Raw genomic sequence first — 16416 nt, forward strand, 5'->3', positions numbered from 1 at the left:
GAAAAGCAGGTAATGAGTGATAAAACACTCAGCTCAGGCAAGGTGAGGGAGTGCAGAGCACTTTCCCCACAAATGCAGTCAATTTGTTTTGGGTTTATTAAATTGAAGGTATTCATCAAATAAGTTATTTTGCAGTATCAGAATTTAGCACAGGAGAGAATGTTTGAATTGAGCTCATCGCCTGTGCTGGTTTGACCTCTGTGTTTTTGAGTTCACTCTTTTTCCCATCTCCCCCTTCAGACAGCCAGTCTTGTAAATCTTCTATCTATAAATTACAGGAACGTGTGTGTGTGTGTGTGTGTGTGTGTGTGTGTGTGTGTGTGTGTGTGTGTGTGTGTGTGTGTGTGTGTGTGTGTGTGTGTGTGTGTGTGTGTGTGTTATTCGCATATCTCTCGAACCATTAGTGACAGGTGTCTTGCTGCGGGTTGCTCCAAGTTTTACGTTGTTTGGATTAGAAATTAATCGTCGCTCTTATTCATTTGTGGATGTTAACTGAATCTGTAAGTCAGCTACACTGTTTACTTCTGAATATTGTATTTTATTCTGGTGCGCAGGACCAGAGACAGAGAGGGTCGAAGAAATCAGCGGAGCTTAAGAAGCATTTTCTCGGAGTTCACTGTGTAGCCTGCTCCCTGAATCGTCGAGCTTATTCATTTGTGGACGTTAACTGAATCTGTAAGTCAGCTACAGTGTTTACTTATGAATATTATATTTTATTCTGGTGCGCTTAACGTTATCGCTACTGTGTAATAGTAGATATGCTATTCACCAACTAAACATATCCTATTCAATGAGATCACAGTCACTTTCACGGCCTTTTCACAAACTGTTTGCTCAAGAGTAGCGTTTTCTCGGAGTTCACTGTGTAGCCTGCTCCCTGAATCGTGTTGTTCAATTTTCCATATTTATTGTATGTCATTATGTCAGTATAAGTATTTGCTTTCTACCATGCACAAATAAAAATGTCCCTGAACTTTTGCTGTGTAATTGTAACAAGAAACACTCAAACACACCAAACCAACAAGAAGTAGAAGAAGTAGCAGTGCTTCGCCTTCTGAGAATATAGTTCCCAGTATATGGTTAGAAGATGGCTGTGTCTCATGTGACCTTGTTGTTTGTACACGCTGTGTAAATTAACGTGTTCCTTTAAATGTTAGTTTTTCGGAAATCCAGACTGTGTTAAGAATTTCCATGAAATAGCTTGATGAACACAGTATTACTTCATATTCAGCCTTCCTGTAAGCAGTAGAGCAAGGTGCTATCAACACCAAGGTTATGGGTTTGATTTCTAGGAAAGCAAGACTGATAAAATATACACCCTGAATCCAATGTAAGTCACTTTGAATAAAGGAATCAGTCAAATCCATTAATGTAAATAGTGAACAGTATGTTATAATGGGGTATTTTTAAATAGTACATGATTTTATTTTAATTTACAGATAAATAAAATCGTTTTTGGAATACACTGGCAATTATATGGCCTCAAAGCTAACTTGAACTAAAAGCCACACATTTCATGGGTATGTATTAACTGTGTACTCTGTGACTTAAAGGATTAGTTCACTTTTAAAATGAAAATTCTGTCATCATATATACTCACCCTTAAGTTGTTTCAAATCTGTATGAATTTCTTTCCTCTGCTGAACACAAAGGAAGATATTTAGAAGAATGTCAGTAACCAAACAGTTTTTGGTTCCCATTGACTTCCATAGTATATTTTTTTCCTACTATGGAAGTCAATGGGAACCAAAAACTGTTTGGTTACTGACATTCTTCTAAATATCTTCCTTTGTGTTCAGCAGATGAAAGAAATTCATACAGGTTTGAAACAACTTAAGGGTGAGTATATGATGACAGAATTTTCACTTTAAAAGTGAACTAATCCTTTAAGGTTAGTTTGATGAATACATCTGCCAAATTGCAATGAAACTATGAAAGTCAAGGTGCTAAAGTTGTATCTGTTGGATAAGAAAATGCAATGTTCAAATAGAATAGTGTACTGCAAACTCAACTGTCAACTATTTTTTAAAAACATTATGTGAAGCATAGTATTGCTTTATCAGCATTGATAAACATCTCAAAAAAAGGTATTCTACAACATGACCCTATTAAGTGTAAAAATGGTTATTGAGCATTTTTATTGATTTGTTTTATTGCAGTGTCTTATAATGTCTTAATTCCTGGAAGTCTAATTAAATGACGAGTCGAGAAAAGGGTGTTAAAAATTATGGCTGATGATGTAACTTGTGATTTCTTTATCACACTGAAAATTGAAGGTCAAATTGAGCACTTTCCATTATGGAATATAGTATTCAGGCCAGGGCAGTGAGCTCTGTTGTATAACGCACATTTTGGCAAATGTATCACAGCTCATCCGGGATTTTCATGCCGACAGAAAATGTGCATGCTGTATACTGCAGCAACAGTGAAAGTAATGTGATAGTAGGTTATTCTGATCTGAATTTGAAACAGCCAACATTTAATGGGATAATTTAAATAATGGGATAATGTTTTTAGTCAATCTGCACTGTATGACTAGAGAAAACAGAGAAATCGTTTCAGAGTTTCAATTTACCAGAAAGTTATAAAAACTTTAACAACCATATTACACTGGGCTCGATCAAACTGTATGTGAGCGGGATACAAAAATGCGGAAGTACAACCTGTATTTTTCACAAAAGACTTGGAGCTGTCAAAGGCCTGTAAAGTAAAACGTGACTTTAGTTGACCAATAAACGGAGAAAAATGGGGAAAGATTACACAATGTTTGTTCAGTTACATATACTGCTGACATTGCAATAATACAAAGCTGGTTGAAAAGGCAGAGGCATTTGATTATTTACGCATGGACATCAGTCATCTATTAAAACCCCTAAAATATACAGAGATACAAACAAGCTGAATGGGTTTGCAAATGAAATTAGGCCTCTGGAAAGATTTTATTAGATGAAACAGGTGAGCCACTAGGGCTTATGGAGTGTGCACTCATTTTGTTAACAGAGAACAGTGGAGATAAATGCTCTGATAAGTGACAGAAGAGCAACAGTAGCAATGAACACTGGGAAGAACCACTGCAGTGAGACCAACTGCAAGTAGTACATTGTATTGACCATTTTTTTCTGTTAAACGGAACACATTTGAAAGGACTGCAATATCAATACCATATATCATAACTACAACTATATGGATAACCACCAAAAATGAAAATTCTATCATCATTTACTAAAACTCGTGTCGTTTCAAACCCGTTAGACTCGGTCATCTTCGGAACACAAATGAAGATCTTTTTGATTAAATCTTAGACCTTTCTGTCCCTCCATTGACAGCTACGCAACTTACAATTTGACACTTCAAAAAGTTCTTAAAGGGATCGTAAAACTAATCCATTTGAATTGACCGGTTTTATTCACATATAAACATTGATCAGCGAATATAAACAGAAGCTCAACTGAACCCGCAAGAATAAACCTCATTGGTTCTTGCAGAAGCTCAAACGTGCTGCGTAACACGAAAATTAACCTCATTGGTTCTTGCAGAAGCTCAAACGTGCTGCGTAAAACGAAAATGAACCTCATTGGTTTTTGCAGAAGCTCAAACGTGCTACGTAACACGAGAATGAGTCTCATTGGTTCTTGCAGAAGCTCAAACGTGCTGCGTAACACGAAAATGAACCTCATTGGTTCTTGCAGAAGCTCAAACGTGCTGCGTAACACGAAAATGAACCTCAATGGTTCTTGCAGAAGCTCAAACGTGCTGCGTAACACGAGAATGAGTCTCATTGGTTCTTGCAAAAGCTCAAACGTGCTGCGTAACACGAAAATGAACCTCAATGGTTCTTGCAGAAGCTCAAACGTGCTGCGTAACACGAGAATGAGTCTCATTGGTTCTTGCAAAAGCTCAAACGTGCTGCGTAACACAAGAATGAGTCTCATTGGTTCTTGCAGAAGCTCAAACGTGCTGCGTAACACGAGAATGAGTCTCATTGGTTCTTGCAGAACCTCAAACGTGCTGCGTAACACGAGAATGAGTCTCATTGGTTCTTGCAGAAGCTCAAACGTGCTGCGTAACACGAGAATGAGTCTCATTGGTTCTTGCAGAAGCTCAAACGTGCTGCGTAACACGAAAATGAACCTCATTGGTTCTTGCAGAAGCTCAAACGTGCTGCGTAACACGAGAATGAACCTCATTGGTTCTTGCAGAAGCTCAAACGTGCTGCGTAACACGAGAATGAACCTCATTGGTTCTTGCAGAAGCTCAAACGTGCTGCGTAACACGAGAATGAACCTCATTGGTTCTTGCACGTCATGCAAACATGCTTGAGCTTCCGTATACCACAACTGAAAGCCTAAATAAAATGTCTTCATCATATAAAGCGATTGTGTCTCTTCAGAAAATTTGACAAAACCGCTCAATTCACATGGATTAGTTATACGATCTCTTTATGAACTTTTTGAAGCGTCAAACTGTCAGTTGCGTAGCTGTCAATGGAGGGACAGAAAGCTCTATGATTTCATCAAAAAGATCTTCATTTGTGTTCCGAAGATAAAAGAAAGTCTTACGGGTTTGAAACAACATGACAGAATAATGAGAGAATTTTCATTTTTGGGTGAACAAACCCTCTAACAATAACTGCTGAACCAAATGCATATCCTAAGTGTCATCTTGGGTATAAGACCCTATCATATGTCAACCTGCATGATGATTTTTCAAATGTAAGCTGTAAAGGTCAAAACTGGGCATGCAGCAGCGTTTTATATTACAAGATGTCTGTAATGTTAGAGGAGGCAGATTATCCCTAGACATCATCAGCACATGCCACATCTCAGCATGCAAGTTTTTTTTTTCTATTGACATTCTGCCAAGTGTAAGAAAACAAATGAAATACACACATAACAGAACTATGGCAATGGCAGTTGGTCCAAGACTACAATTTAGGAAATAAACAGTAAACAATAAACACAGCAATCACGCTGAGATGTTTTCTTGTGCAGAATCTCTATGCAAATTTGATGCAAGTCAATAGAAAGCATGAATACCAGCAAAATGACCCAGGATCAGGTGCTCTGAGGTCTGACAAACTCTTTGTCAGCAGTAATTGTGAAGATTATGCACAAGCAGCTATAGTTTGCAGTTGCATCTGAGACAGTGAACAGGGTTCCTGAAAATGGAAACCATCCTGCACAACTGGCCGTGAAACCTAGTTCTCTAAAAAACAGAACTAATCAGTGATCCTGCACAGGGGAGAATTCACTTCAATTCACTGTTATAGCACTTTTTACAATACATATCATTTGCAGCTTTACAGAAATGTCACAATTAAGAGTAATGTCAATTATCCATATTGCATAAATGTACAGTTGTACTGAGAAAATACAGATCACGCAATCGCGTGGCGAAGAACGCCATGGCGAAGAGAATATATTTTATCAATTTGAGTTTGCAGTCTATAATGAATTGTGATCAAATATAAAAACAGTGTCAAGAAGAATCTCTCTGTTGTAATATCCTCAAGTGCTTCCACGCAAAAACAAACATACAACGTGACTAGTTTGGTCCAATTAACAAAAAAATAACTATTTTGAGCGGGTTCTTTCCTGTGAAGCAAAAACATACAGCGCAATCTGGGTAATCCGATTCATGAACAAATGACTCTTGTCAGCCGGTTCTCTTTAGTGAATCAGAAACAAACAGCACGATCAGGGTAATCCTATTCACAAACAAATGACTGTTTTTAGAAGGTTCTTTTTGTGTGTGACCAGAGTAGTCCAATTCATGAACAAATGGCTGATTCTTTTAATAAATTGTTCAAAAAACAAGTTAAAATGGTTTGAATTAATCTGACATATCTTTACTGAACTGTTTAGTATATTTGTAAAATTATGTAGGAAACACTAACCCATTAAATACATGAACTTACAAGGCAGTTATTCCAATAATAACAATGAACGAAAGACCGATCAACTATGGGGGAATTATTTGCCAAGTAGAGTGCCCTCCACTAATATTGGCACCCTTGGTAAATATGACCAAAGGCTTTGACAATAAATCTGCATTGTTTATCCTTTTGATCATTCATTCATAAAATTCTAACCTTTCATTGAAGTAAAAACAATTGAACAATTTAAGTGTGTGTGTGTGGGGGGGGGGGACTCACATTATGAAATAAATGTTTTTCTCTAGTTCACGTTGGCCATATTATTGGCACCCAATTATTGCAATGTGTTTCCCCCAAGATAACAGCTCTGAGTCTTCTATAATGCCTGATGAGTTTGGAGAACACCTGACTAGAGATCAGAGACCATTCTTTCATACAGAATCTCTCCGGATCCTTCAGATTCCAAGATCCATGTTGGCGCTTCCTCTCTTCAGTTCAGCCCACTCATTTTGTATAGGGTTTAGGTCAGAGAACTGGGATGGTCACGGCAGAAGCTTCATTTTGTACTCAGTGACACATTTTTGTGTTGATTTTGATGTTTGTTTTGGATCATTGTCCTGATGGAAGATCCAACTACGGCCCATTATACAGTAAGATTTATAGCAGAGGCCGTTGGTTTAAAAAAATGTATCTATTGGTATTTGCTAGAATCCATGATACCATGTATCTGAACAAGATGTCCAGGACCACCAGCAAAAAAAAAAAATAGGCCCACAACATTAAAGATGTCTCCAGCAGTATATTTAACCATGGGCATGGGGTATCTTTTTATCCCAGTCTGCACCAAAGCCATCTACAGTAGTAGGTTTGCTGCCAAAAAGCTCTCATTTTTAGTTTCATCTGACCATAGAAGCCTGTCCCTTTTGAAGTTACAGTCGTGTCTGACAACTGAATTTGCTGGAGTTTGTTTTCAGATGTGTGAAGAGGATTTTTCTTGAAACCCTCCCAAACAACTTGTGGTGATGTAAGAGCTGTTTGATAAATTTTTTTAGGCTTTCTGACCCCAAGCCTCAACTAATCTCAGCAATTCTCCATCTGTGATCCTTGAAGAGTCTTTGGCCACTCAAACTTTCCTCCTCGTCGTGCATTAGGACGATATAGACACACGTCCTCTTCCTGGCAGATTCGTAACATCTTTAGATGATTGGGAATTCTTAATTATTGCTCTGATGGTGGAAATTTGGATTTTCAATGCTTTAGCTATTTTCTTACAGCCACATTCTATTTTGTGAAGCTCAACAATCTTTTGCTGCACATCAGAACTATATTCTTTGGTTTTACTCATTGTGATGGATGATTAAGGGAATTTGGCCTTTGTGTTTCCTTATATTTACACTCCCGTGGAACAGGAGGTCGTGCCTGGACAATTTCATGCTCCTAGTCACCCTGGTGTGCCAAGAAAATGTAAATATAAAAATATACTTCAGAGATATTTTACTCATAAGAATATCTAGGGGTGCCAATAATTGTGGCCAACATGAATTGGAGAAAAACATTGATTTCATAATGTGAGTTTCCCCCCACTTTCAATTCTTTTACTTAAATGAAAGGTTAGAATTTTGTGCATTTTTTTAATGAAAGATCAAAAGGATAAACAATGCAGATTTATTTTCACAGCCGCCTTTGCTCATATTTACCAAGGATGCCAATACTAGTGGAGGACACTGTACATTAATAGATACAGGAGAGACCTGAGGGACATATAATTGGCTTAAGAATTTCATTAAAGTATGGGTGTTTTGGACATAGAGATCACAACCATTATTGATTCACCCATGTGTACACTTGTCCATTATTAGATTGGTGGCAAAGGCTATCTGACCTTTGAAATGCTCATGAGTAGAGATTATGAGCAGCTGAATGTCACACTAATGCCCTTAAACTTCACTTCAGATTGCATCTGATCTTGCTGGTATTTCGGCCCTATGTCTTTCCACCACAGCTGCTCCATTGTGTTACTTATATCGTCTGTGTATCATCCATCAGTGTGCCTTTGCATGTCATTAATGTAAAATTATTTCCAATCAGATACCAATTGTGTCATGTCAGATTGTATAGCTTTTTGAAAATGCCGTCAGTTTCCACATCCCTGAGCTATAACTGCATGACGAAACCTGCATGGTGTGCCTTCAACTATCGGCAAGCAGCATTCGGATAGGCTACTCTCCCTTGCTTTCTTCTGGATGGGTTTATGCAAAGCTATATTAACCTATTTTTCCTAAGAAAAAAAAAATACTATCTATTTTTATGTAACTGTACAATTGGGATAGACACAATAATATTTCATAAAATAGATAAAATGTCTATCTAATAAATAAAATAAGTACAAGTGAAGGTGAAATCGACACTAATATAGCCTAACTATTATAATTGTTAGAAGTAGGCTACATAAGGAATAAATAGGTCAACTAGTACATAGTGAATTCAGATTGATTGGGACATTTTTGGTCATTGAGATGACTGGGGAAAAGTGTCCCAATCAACCTGAATTCACCCCTAATAAATAATTATACAGAAATAGGTAGAATTAACATAATTCAAGCAATGAATGTACAATCTGTTTCCAGTAACAATTGAATATATACATGTCCATATTAGGATAGTGACTAGTAGCAAATAAATAAGAACTAGTATGTACTGTGACAAAGTTAATATGCTAGTCACTGTAGGAAGCACAAGAATCATTTTTAAAAAGATACTAATGGATTACTTATGGTAATTAAACCCCAAGTACTAGTGACATAAAAATAGATACTAATTAGTTTAAAGGAGTACATTTTTATCATGGGGGACTGTCAAAGCTCAGCTGGTTTCCACAGATACCGTCATCCCTCTTCTGGTCCCTTATATATATATTACGCGCATCTGCAGCGCAGCACAGCGCGCGACGGCCTGGTTCTGTCCATGGTGCTAGTTATCACTGCGCGAGAGGGAGATTTATTCACTGAGGCTGGAAACAGCTCTCTCTCTCTCTCTCTCTCTATGTGTGTGTGTGTGTGTGTGCGTGTGCACACATGCACGTATGTGTATATTTAGGTACTGTATGAAAACGTCATGTCGCCCTTTGTCATTATAACCGTTTTTGCTAATCTACTTGCAAAACACGCGAGCGAGCGCACACAGACACACATACACATCACGCATCCCCAGACCACACGCACACCCCCTATTGCGCGACGCGTGTAGCGCTGTGCAGATCACACACACCATGGTGCGCCGAGCAAAGGCGCAAAATGGCACACAAGCGCGATCAATACCTCACTGCACGGCACAGGCAGAGACTAGCACAGCCCGCATGCAGCCGAGATGCTCTTCCCGCTCACCCATTCCTCTCCCACCGGCTATAGGTCATGCAAAGGTACTGCGGGGGGACAAATGATTTTTTTTTTTTTACCTTTCATCCAGTCCAGCACCTGCTTTGGGGACCATTTGCTGATGGGTTCCATGACCAGCGCCATGGCTGGTGTGCGTTGATTATCCGGTTGAATTGTGTATGGAGCGCGCGGACCATCCGAACCCAGAGAAACAGATCAGAACCGCCGTTAGATCACATGGGCACATGTGATTCCGTTACATTGACGGCAGCGCGCGCGCGGCAGGAGTCTTGCTGTTGGATACATCCTCGCGGAGGACTGCGACGGAGAGATCCACGCGCGCGACTCTACCCCGCCCCCCCTCCAGCGCTCTCTCTCTCTCTCTCTCTCTCTCTCTCTCTCTCTCTCTCTCTCTCTCTCTCCCTCTCCCAAGTGTGCACCTGCTTCTCCAGTCTATCGAGTGGAGATGCAGGGGGGGGGAATGTGTCTCTCGCCCCCCTCCCTTCCGCGCTCGCAACGCTGCAGTATCACATGGGTCAGCGGTTCCGTGAGCGTGGGGACTGTTCGGTGACACTACCGATAAACGCTGAACAGCTCCACTGGGTCCGATACTGAGCGCGAGATGCAACCGAGTGCCTTGTAAACGGCTACTTGGTATGCGTGCTTGTATGCGTCTCTCTCTCTCTCTCTCTCTCTCTCTCTCTCTCTCTCTCTCTCTCGGTTCCCTCCCTCCCTCTCTCTCTCTCGGTTCCCTCTCTCTCGGTTGGACCGTTTCGGGTCTACACGAGCTCGCTCCTCCGTCCGCGTCTGGAAAATTTCTGCGCGCCCGTTCGCTTACGTCACCGCAGCCCAATATCACTCGCATGGCAAAAGTCGGAGAGTGCGCCAGCTAAACCAATAGCTGCTCAGCAGAGTGAGGTAACCGCAACCGACCGAGCCAGGGAAACCGGGTCACCCGACAGAGAACACAAGTCTGTGCTGCTCAAATGAACGCAAATGCACAGAAAGACTAAACAGTTTGGGGGTGCTGGGGCTCCGGCTGTGGGGCAGTAGCTACTGTAATGTGCGATATGATAAAAAGGGGAAATCCTTTAAAAAAAACATCATGCCACCATCTAAGAAATGTATAATCATTGTGTATTAGGTTTTGATTGTTGCTTTGTACTTAAGTTTCTATTTACGTATATAGCTGCTAATATAGACGCTAATATATATATAGGCCTATATATATATAGGCCTATATATATATTACATTTTTTATTTCATCCTTTTATCTCCACTGTCTTTACTAGATATATTTTTTACTTTAAAATATTTTTTTCAAGAATTTCAAAACATGCACAAACATCTCAAAAGGTGTATTTGACTCTATAAATTGCATTTATTTACCATTTATGTTTTTTTCCTTTCCTTTACAGATCATTTATGCTCAACATAAATGAGCATCACATCATTGACCCATATGGATTTACATTCCTGTCCCACTTCCACGGGACATCAAAATATGGCAAGGAACTGTATTAAATGTTATTCTGGCCTGGGCAACTTCCAGGACTAGTGGAGAGAGAGAAAGAGAGAGAGAGCGGTCCATCTGGTATTATGGTTTGCGACATGGTGCCAGGCTAAAGAGTCCGTTTAGATGCCCACAGAGCAGCTACAAGAGTGTGAAGTAGCCATGTTGGCACAGATCAGATTAACACACACACACACACACACATGCAAACACATTTACAGATCACAGTTAACAGTTAATCCTGTTGATGATGCTGTGAGTTTGGCTCCTGTGTACCGGTGCCAGGATATCAGCATGCATACAAACACACATTACTCATGGCCCATTAACTGTTATGTCTGCACCTCCCTGAATGTGACGTCAGAGTGACGTCAAAAAATCATGTCAGCAAAGGCATTTAAGCTATTTCCAATTATTACTACAATAAAATGAAATTCTTAATATAGCATATATTCATGTAATGCGTGTATTTTAGCTGTAAACATCGATGTAATATACAACAGTTGAGGTCTCACAGCTCTGGGTGAAGGACAATGCCATGGCCAGTATGACATAACCCTTGATGGTGACATTGGCCAGCAGAGGGCGCGAGCACAATATCAGCATTTGTTCTCTGCGCCTGGGTGTCATTTTACAGTAAGAACAGCAGGTGGCAGTATTTAAAAACACTTATTGAACAGTTTCACATCATTGAAACATTACCAAAACATCTAATGGAAAAAGGAATGGATTTAACTGAATTATGGCACTATATATAGAACTGAGGACATAAGCTAATAAAGTTTAAATTCATTATTACCGCTTTATTATGATTACAAGGAAAGTGAAAGTAGCATTTAGCAACAGGACTGATGGAGATAAACAACATTTGATTGGCTGTTTAGTAGGAAGTGGTAACATTTATAGATGTCATTACACAGTCTACACATGACAGCATGACTTTGGTTCCTCTTCTTCTAAACATACCGTGTTGATGGAAGAGGAGAGGGGAGGATTGTGGATGAGTAGAAAGAAAAGAGGCAACATGTTTGTGGGTTTTCTGAGGGATTTGCAAATGCACGCTATATTAAAGGAATGTTCAGAGTTAAACAAAAGTTAAGCTCTATTGACAGAATTTGTGGCAGAATGTTTATTATAACAGAAAAACATTTTAAACATTATAACAGAACTGTCCTTCATTTTTTTTTGTTTTTAAATAAAAGAAGCTCAAATTGCAGTTACAGGCAATTCAGTATTTACAAAGGAAGTAAAGAGTTCAGCAATCTGGAAAGTCTAAATATAGAAATGTGAGACTCATATTTGTTAAAGCACTCGTATGAATTAAAAAAAAACATTCATCGTTCACTATATTCTATCTATAACATGGGACTAGTATTATGTGGCTGGATGAATGTCTGGTTGTGCAATACTAATATAATACAATAATAATTATATAATTATAACAATAATAATTATATTATTATATTATAACACCATGGTAACACAATGCATTACAGATAGTTATGTCACATTGCTTGTGTATATCATGCTAGATAGCAGGTATACAATTTAGAAGTAAACTAGTCTGTCCAAAAGTTAAGGGTCAGGTTTAAAAAAAAAAGTGAAAAAAAAAAAGGAATTAACACTTATATTTAGCAAGGATGCAATAAATTGATCCAAAGTGACAGTAGACATTTATAATTTGACAAAAGATTTCCATTTCAAATAAGCGCTGTTCTTTCGATCTATTTATCAAAAAATCCTAAAAACAAATGATATCACAGTTTTCAAAGTAGTTTTTCAGAATTGCTAATAATAAGTAATATTTCTTGAGCACCAAATCAGCATATTAAAATGATTTCTGAAGGATCATGTGACACTGAAGACTGTAGTAATGATGCTGAAAATTACATGAAATAATAAATGAAATAAACATTGTGTTAATGTTCATTATTTTTGCTTTACAAAAATCCTGGCATGAGTCAAAACAAATCTCTGGTAATCAACATCCCACAAATGATGTGGGTACTGAACGCAGAACATTCCTTTAACAACACAGATAACTTTCAGATATTTGTGTGTTGGTCAAAAGACAGGAAGTTTAATGACGGTAGGAGTGTGTTTATAAGTGTGGCTACTCATCTTCTGAAATTCGCAGCACAGGTGAGCTGAAGTGGGAGGTGGCTGGAGCTGAGCAAGTGCTCAAGTATCGCACAACATGATTGGATGAAGAATCCAGCTCTTCTTCCTGACTGGCTGTCTGTTCTTTGGCTACAGTCAGGCTGGTGGGCGCCAGTACCGGCATGATGTCAGTGCCCAGCAATGAAGATCCGCAGCACGCCATGTTTTGCATATGCTGACAAACCACCTCCAGCATTTGGACCTCCAGATAGCCGTTCAACATGGAGTTGGTGAGCCTGCTCTCCCAGCCTGGGCTCTGAACACTCTTCATGACAAGATACCCCTCGTCCTGCTGGCTTACACCCACTGCTTGTTGACTTGGCTCCAAAGAAGGCTCCAGAGAGATCAAGTCCTGAGATTGAAGCACTGGCCCGTCATCCGGTGGGTTGAGCAGGCCTGGGTTATGAGGAGTCCAGTGCTCCAGCCGGTCACCTGCAAGCCGGAGGTCTGGATAGTCCTTGTAGAAGCTGGGACAGCACCAGGAGCAATATAGAGTCATGCCCAAGTGTTCCTCCCTGCTACAGCTGAGAATGGGCATAGCGTTGCTGGGTGCAGAGGACCGGCACTGCCTTGGCTTTTCCAGGCCTTCGGGCCTGCCAGCTGACATGAAGAGAGAATGTTTTAGGCACCGCTATAACCAGCCTCATCTTAACATAGCACAAAATAAATAGCTAAAAAATGTGGAAATTTGTTGGAAAGCCCAGAGTTTGGAGCGCACTTGATACACTGAATGACAGTTTAAATGTCTCCATACAAATGCCGCTTTTATGCAATTCACTTGGGCACTCACCAAAATGAGGAAGTTCTTGGGATTTTTTTCTTAATTGTCCTTTTTATGTATTGTAGCTGTGAGCCACTCAACTGAATTGAAATATTCGCCACACCCTGACGAAGGCATGTAGCCGCAACGCGTAGGTGGATCTGTCACCATTTTTAATGTTTAGAGCCATTCATCAATAAAGGCTTTTTAACTTTTTTTCACATATTTCGAGTGCCTTGGAGTTCCTAATTTAACTAACTAGATTCTGTATCCCATCCAAAGAGCACCGAGATTTTTACACCCTGAAGCAGCACTTCTATTTGCATTCTTTGCTTTGATTAGCTAAAATGGACTTGGAAATTTGTTGGTTTATTCTATTGCACAATATTATCACTTAAAGTTGGCATGAAATTACGATAATATTTTATTCTCTATTGTGCTGTATATATGAGTGACAGGTTCTTGAATAAGACCATTAAAAACTAAATTAGATTGTTGTCGTTTGTGAGTGACAGGTTGCTGGAAGGGAATTGTGGCGACAAGGGGGAGGGGAAGTTAGGGTTTTTGACTAAAGATTACGAGAGCATATGAATTTTTAAAAAATGCATGGATAAATAATTTATAATTAACACTGCAATATTTCATTAAAAATAAGAATGGACCCTTTCCACATTTCCAGGGTTCTCAGAAGCGGAAATCAGCAATACTTTTTGTGTTTGCATTTGCTCTAAAAGCAAAAGAAAAATGTTGTTACAATGTTTCCACAACTTTCCAAAAGAGGGAAAAAATATAGAGATAGATTACAGCAGTCAGAAGTGAGAAAGATGTCCAATTTGCCATCACTCCCTCAGCAGTTGTATTAGAAACAGCATTGCAGCGTAAATTTTTTTTTTTTTTTTTTTGTCATTTACTGCCAAGGTAATAATACCACTCAAAGTATAGCGTTACAAATGTGTATTAATTTTTTTAATAATGAAAATATTAAAAACGTTACTAAATTTGCAATGTTGATAACTGTGGAAACGTGTCATCAAAGTCCGTGAAAAGGGGCCATTGTCAATTTTGATTTCATGGTGACTATAAATACATAGTTCACTCCAAATTATATATATTTTAAATGTCACCGTTTACCCACCCTCATGTAAAAAACCTGTAAGCATTTTTTTTCCATAAAATTTAAAGTTGTTTTGGATTTTAATTGTATGGACATAAACAGAAACATTCTTCAAAAAATATTCTTCTGTGTTCTGCAGAAGAATTAAAACCATACAGCTTTGTAACGACGTGAGAGTGCATAAATTATGACAGAATTTTACATTTTTGGGTGAACTATCCTTTTAACCACACGCTCAAATGCAACACCTGCATTTAAGTGGCTTTCAGTTAGTGGGTTAAAATTCTCAGCAGCACCACACTTCCTTCCTGAATTTTATTTTTACATTTATTGACTGTTCCCAGGACCTGGGCCACATTCATAGTCTATAAGGGATATTGCTTCATTGTTCATCTCCCAAATGCCATCAGTCAGATTGTTATTTTATATTTTTAACACAACCTCATCCTAATAACCCAGACTTCTGTGGTCTCTCACCTCTCACAGTTCGTGGTGTCAGAGGTGATCTGGCAGTGGCGTGTGTCATGCGGGGGTCGGGACAGGTCGTGAGCGTTGATGAGAGTGTGTGAGGCCGTCCATCACGATTTGTGGTGTCTTCTGTGCAGTTCAGAACATGAAGGAAAGCTTCTCCGAGCATGATAGCCCCCTGCGCACACAAACGCAGATCGAGCTCCAGTGAATATAGATTTGAATATTTACTCAAGAAGAAACTTGAATCAAATACAAAAACAGAGTATAATCATACATTAAAAAATATATATTTAAAAAAACATGAATGAAATCAAACTGAAATGATGAATTAAAAATAACTAAATGACAGAGTATAGTTCATACTGACTGCACTTCCTTCCTTAATCATTTCTTTAATAATATCTAAAAAATACTTTTTTTAGATTATTACTCCGATTTATGTAATCAGATCAAACAAATACCCCAAATAAACTGTTCAAACCCCTTTTGACAACCAGTTAAGAAAACAAAAGCATATAGCCTAGTCACAACTATCTATTTATAAAGAATAGATATCTATAAAAAACTTACCAACAGTTTGAGTGGTAAGCCTTTTTGTAAGGTTGCAGAAACAGAAATCTCAAGAGTGACAGTAATGCTCAGTAAATGTCCAATCTATAATGTCACTTTCAGATAGTTCTCTCATCTATATATCTATGTCTGAGATGTTTTCTCTGAGCTGGTGTCTCTGATCTGGGTAGCAACAGAGGAAGTAAGCAGTTATAGATCACACACACTAACACACACACACCCAAACACTTACATAGATTAGGCCTCTGCTTGAACAAAGCAGAAGTGAGAAAAGTCTTGTGGCTCCTCTTCTCTATTACAGATTGCCACATGTGTTTCATTATATTTGCACTTCGGAACGTTTTCATAGAAAAGCTCGTAACTAAGGTGAGCTGCTCATCTGCTTAAAAAAAACCGTAATATGCAGCTATAGGATATAACATTATAGACCTTGGGTTAAACGTGAGCTTTTCTTTTTCACATCAATGCTGTATGGCAGAGCATTGTTTGGTGCAGAACGCACTCACACCAAACTATATTTTTAACATGTTGGGAGGGAAATTGTACAGGAAGGTCTGCCGTTGGATTTACACCTCAGGA

At 38.8% G+C, this 16416-nt stretch overlaps 2 protein-coding genes across 4 annotated transcripts in view; both read right to left on the reverse strand.

Annotated features, from left to right (window-relative positions):
- The window catches only part of LOC306995321 (connector enhancer of kinase suppressor of ras 2), a 46885-nt gene extending 37295 nt beyond the window's left edge, over positions 1-9590 (reverse strand). Inside the window, exon 1 of the mRNA XM_079606836.1 lies at positions 9330-9590. Coding sequence (XP_079462962.1) covers positions 9330-9393 — 64 coding nt within the window. The 5' untranslated portion in view covers positions 9394-9590. The remainder of the gene's footprint in view (positions 1-9329) is intronic.
- A 2012-nt stretch (positions 9591-11602) lies between these two features.
- LOC306995340 (uncharacterized protein) lies at positions 11603-16343 on the reverse strand. Of its 3 annotated transcripts, XM_079606884.1 has the most exons (4): positions 16267-16343; positions 15838-15999; positions 15274-15442; positions 11603-13522 (listed from the first exon to the last, which is right to left on the reverse strand). In XM_079606884.1, exons 3-4 carry the CDS (start codon positions 15431-15433, stop codon positions 12876-12878), a joined length of 807 nt encoding a protein of 268 aa, XP_079463010.1. In that variant the 5' UTR covers positions 15434-15442; positions 15838-15999; positions 16267-16343; the 3' UTR covers positions 11603-12875. The 3 variants fall into 3 exon arrangements, with proteins under 3 accessions (XP_079463010.1, XP_079463012.1, XP_079463011.1); XM_079606886.1 differs by lacking the exon at positions 15838-15999 and having other exon boundaries at positions 16267-16317; XM_079606885.1 differs by lacking the exons at positions 15838-15999; positions 16267-16343 and adding an exon at positions 16070-16182.
- Between the last annotated feature and the right edge of the window lie 73 nt (positions 16344-16416).

This window comes from Phoxinus phoxinus (assembly GCF_949152265.1).
Source record: "Phoxinus phoxinus genome assembly, chromosome: 3".
NCBI lineage: Eukaryota > Metazoa > Chordata > Actinopteri > Cypriniformes > Leuciscidae > Phoxinus > Phoxinus phoxinus.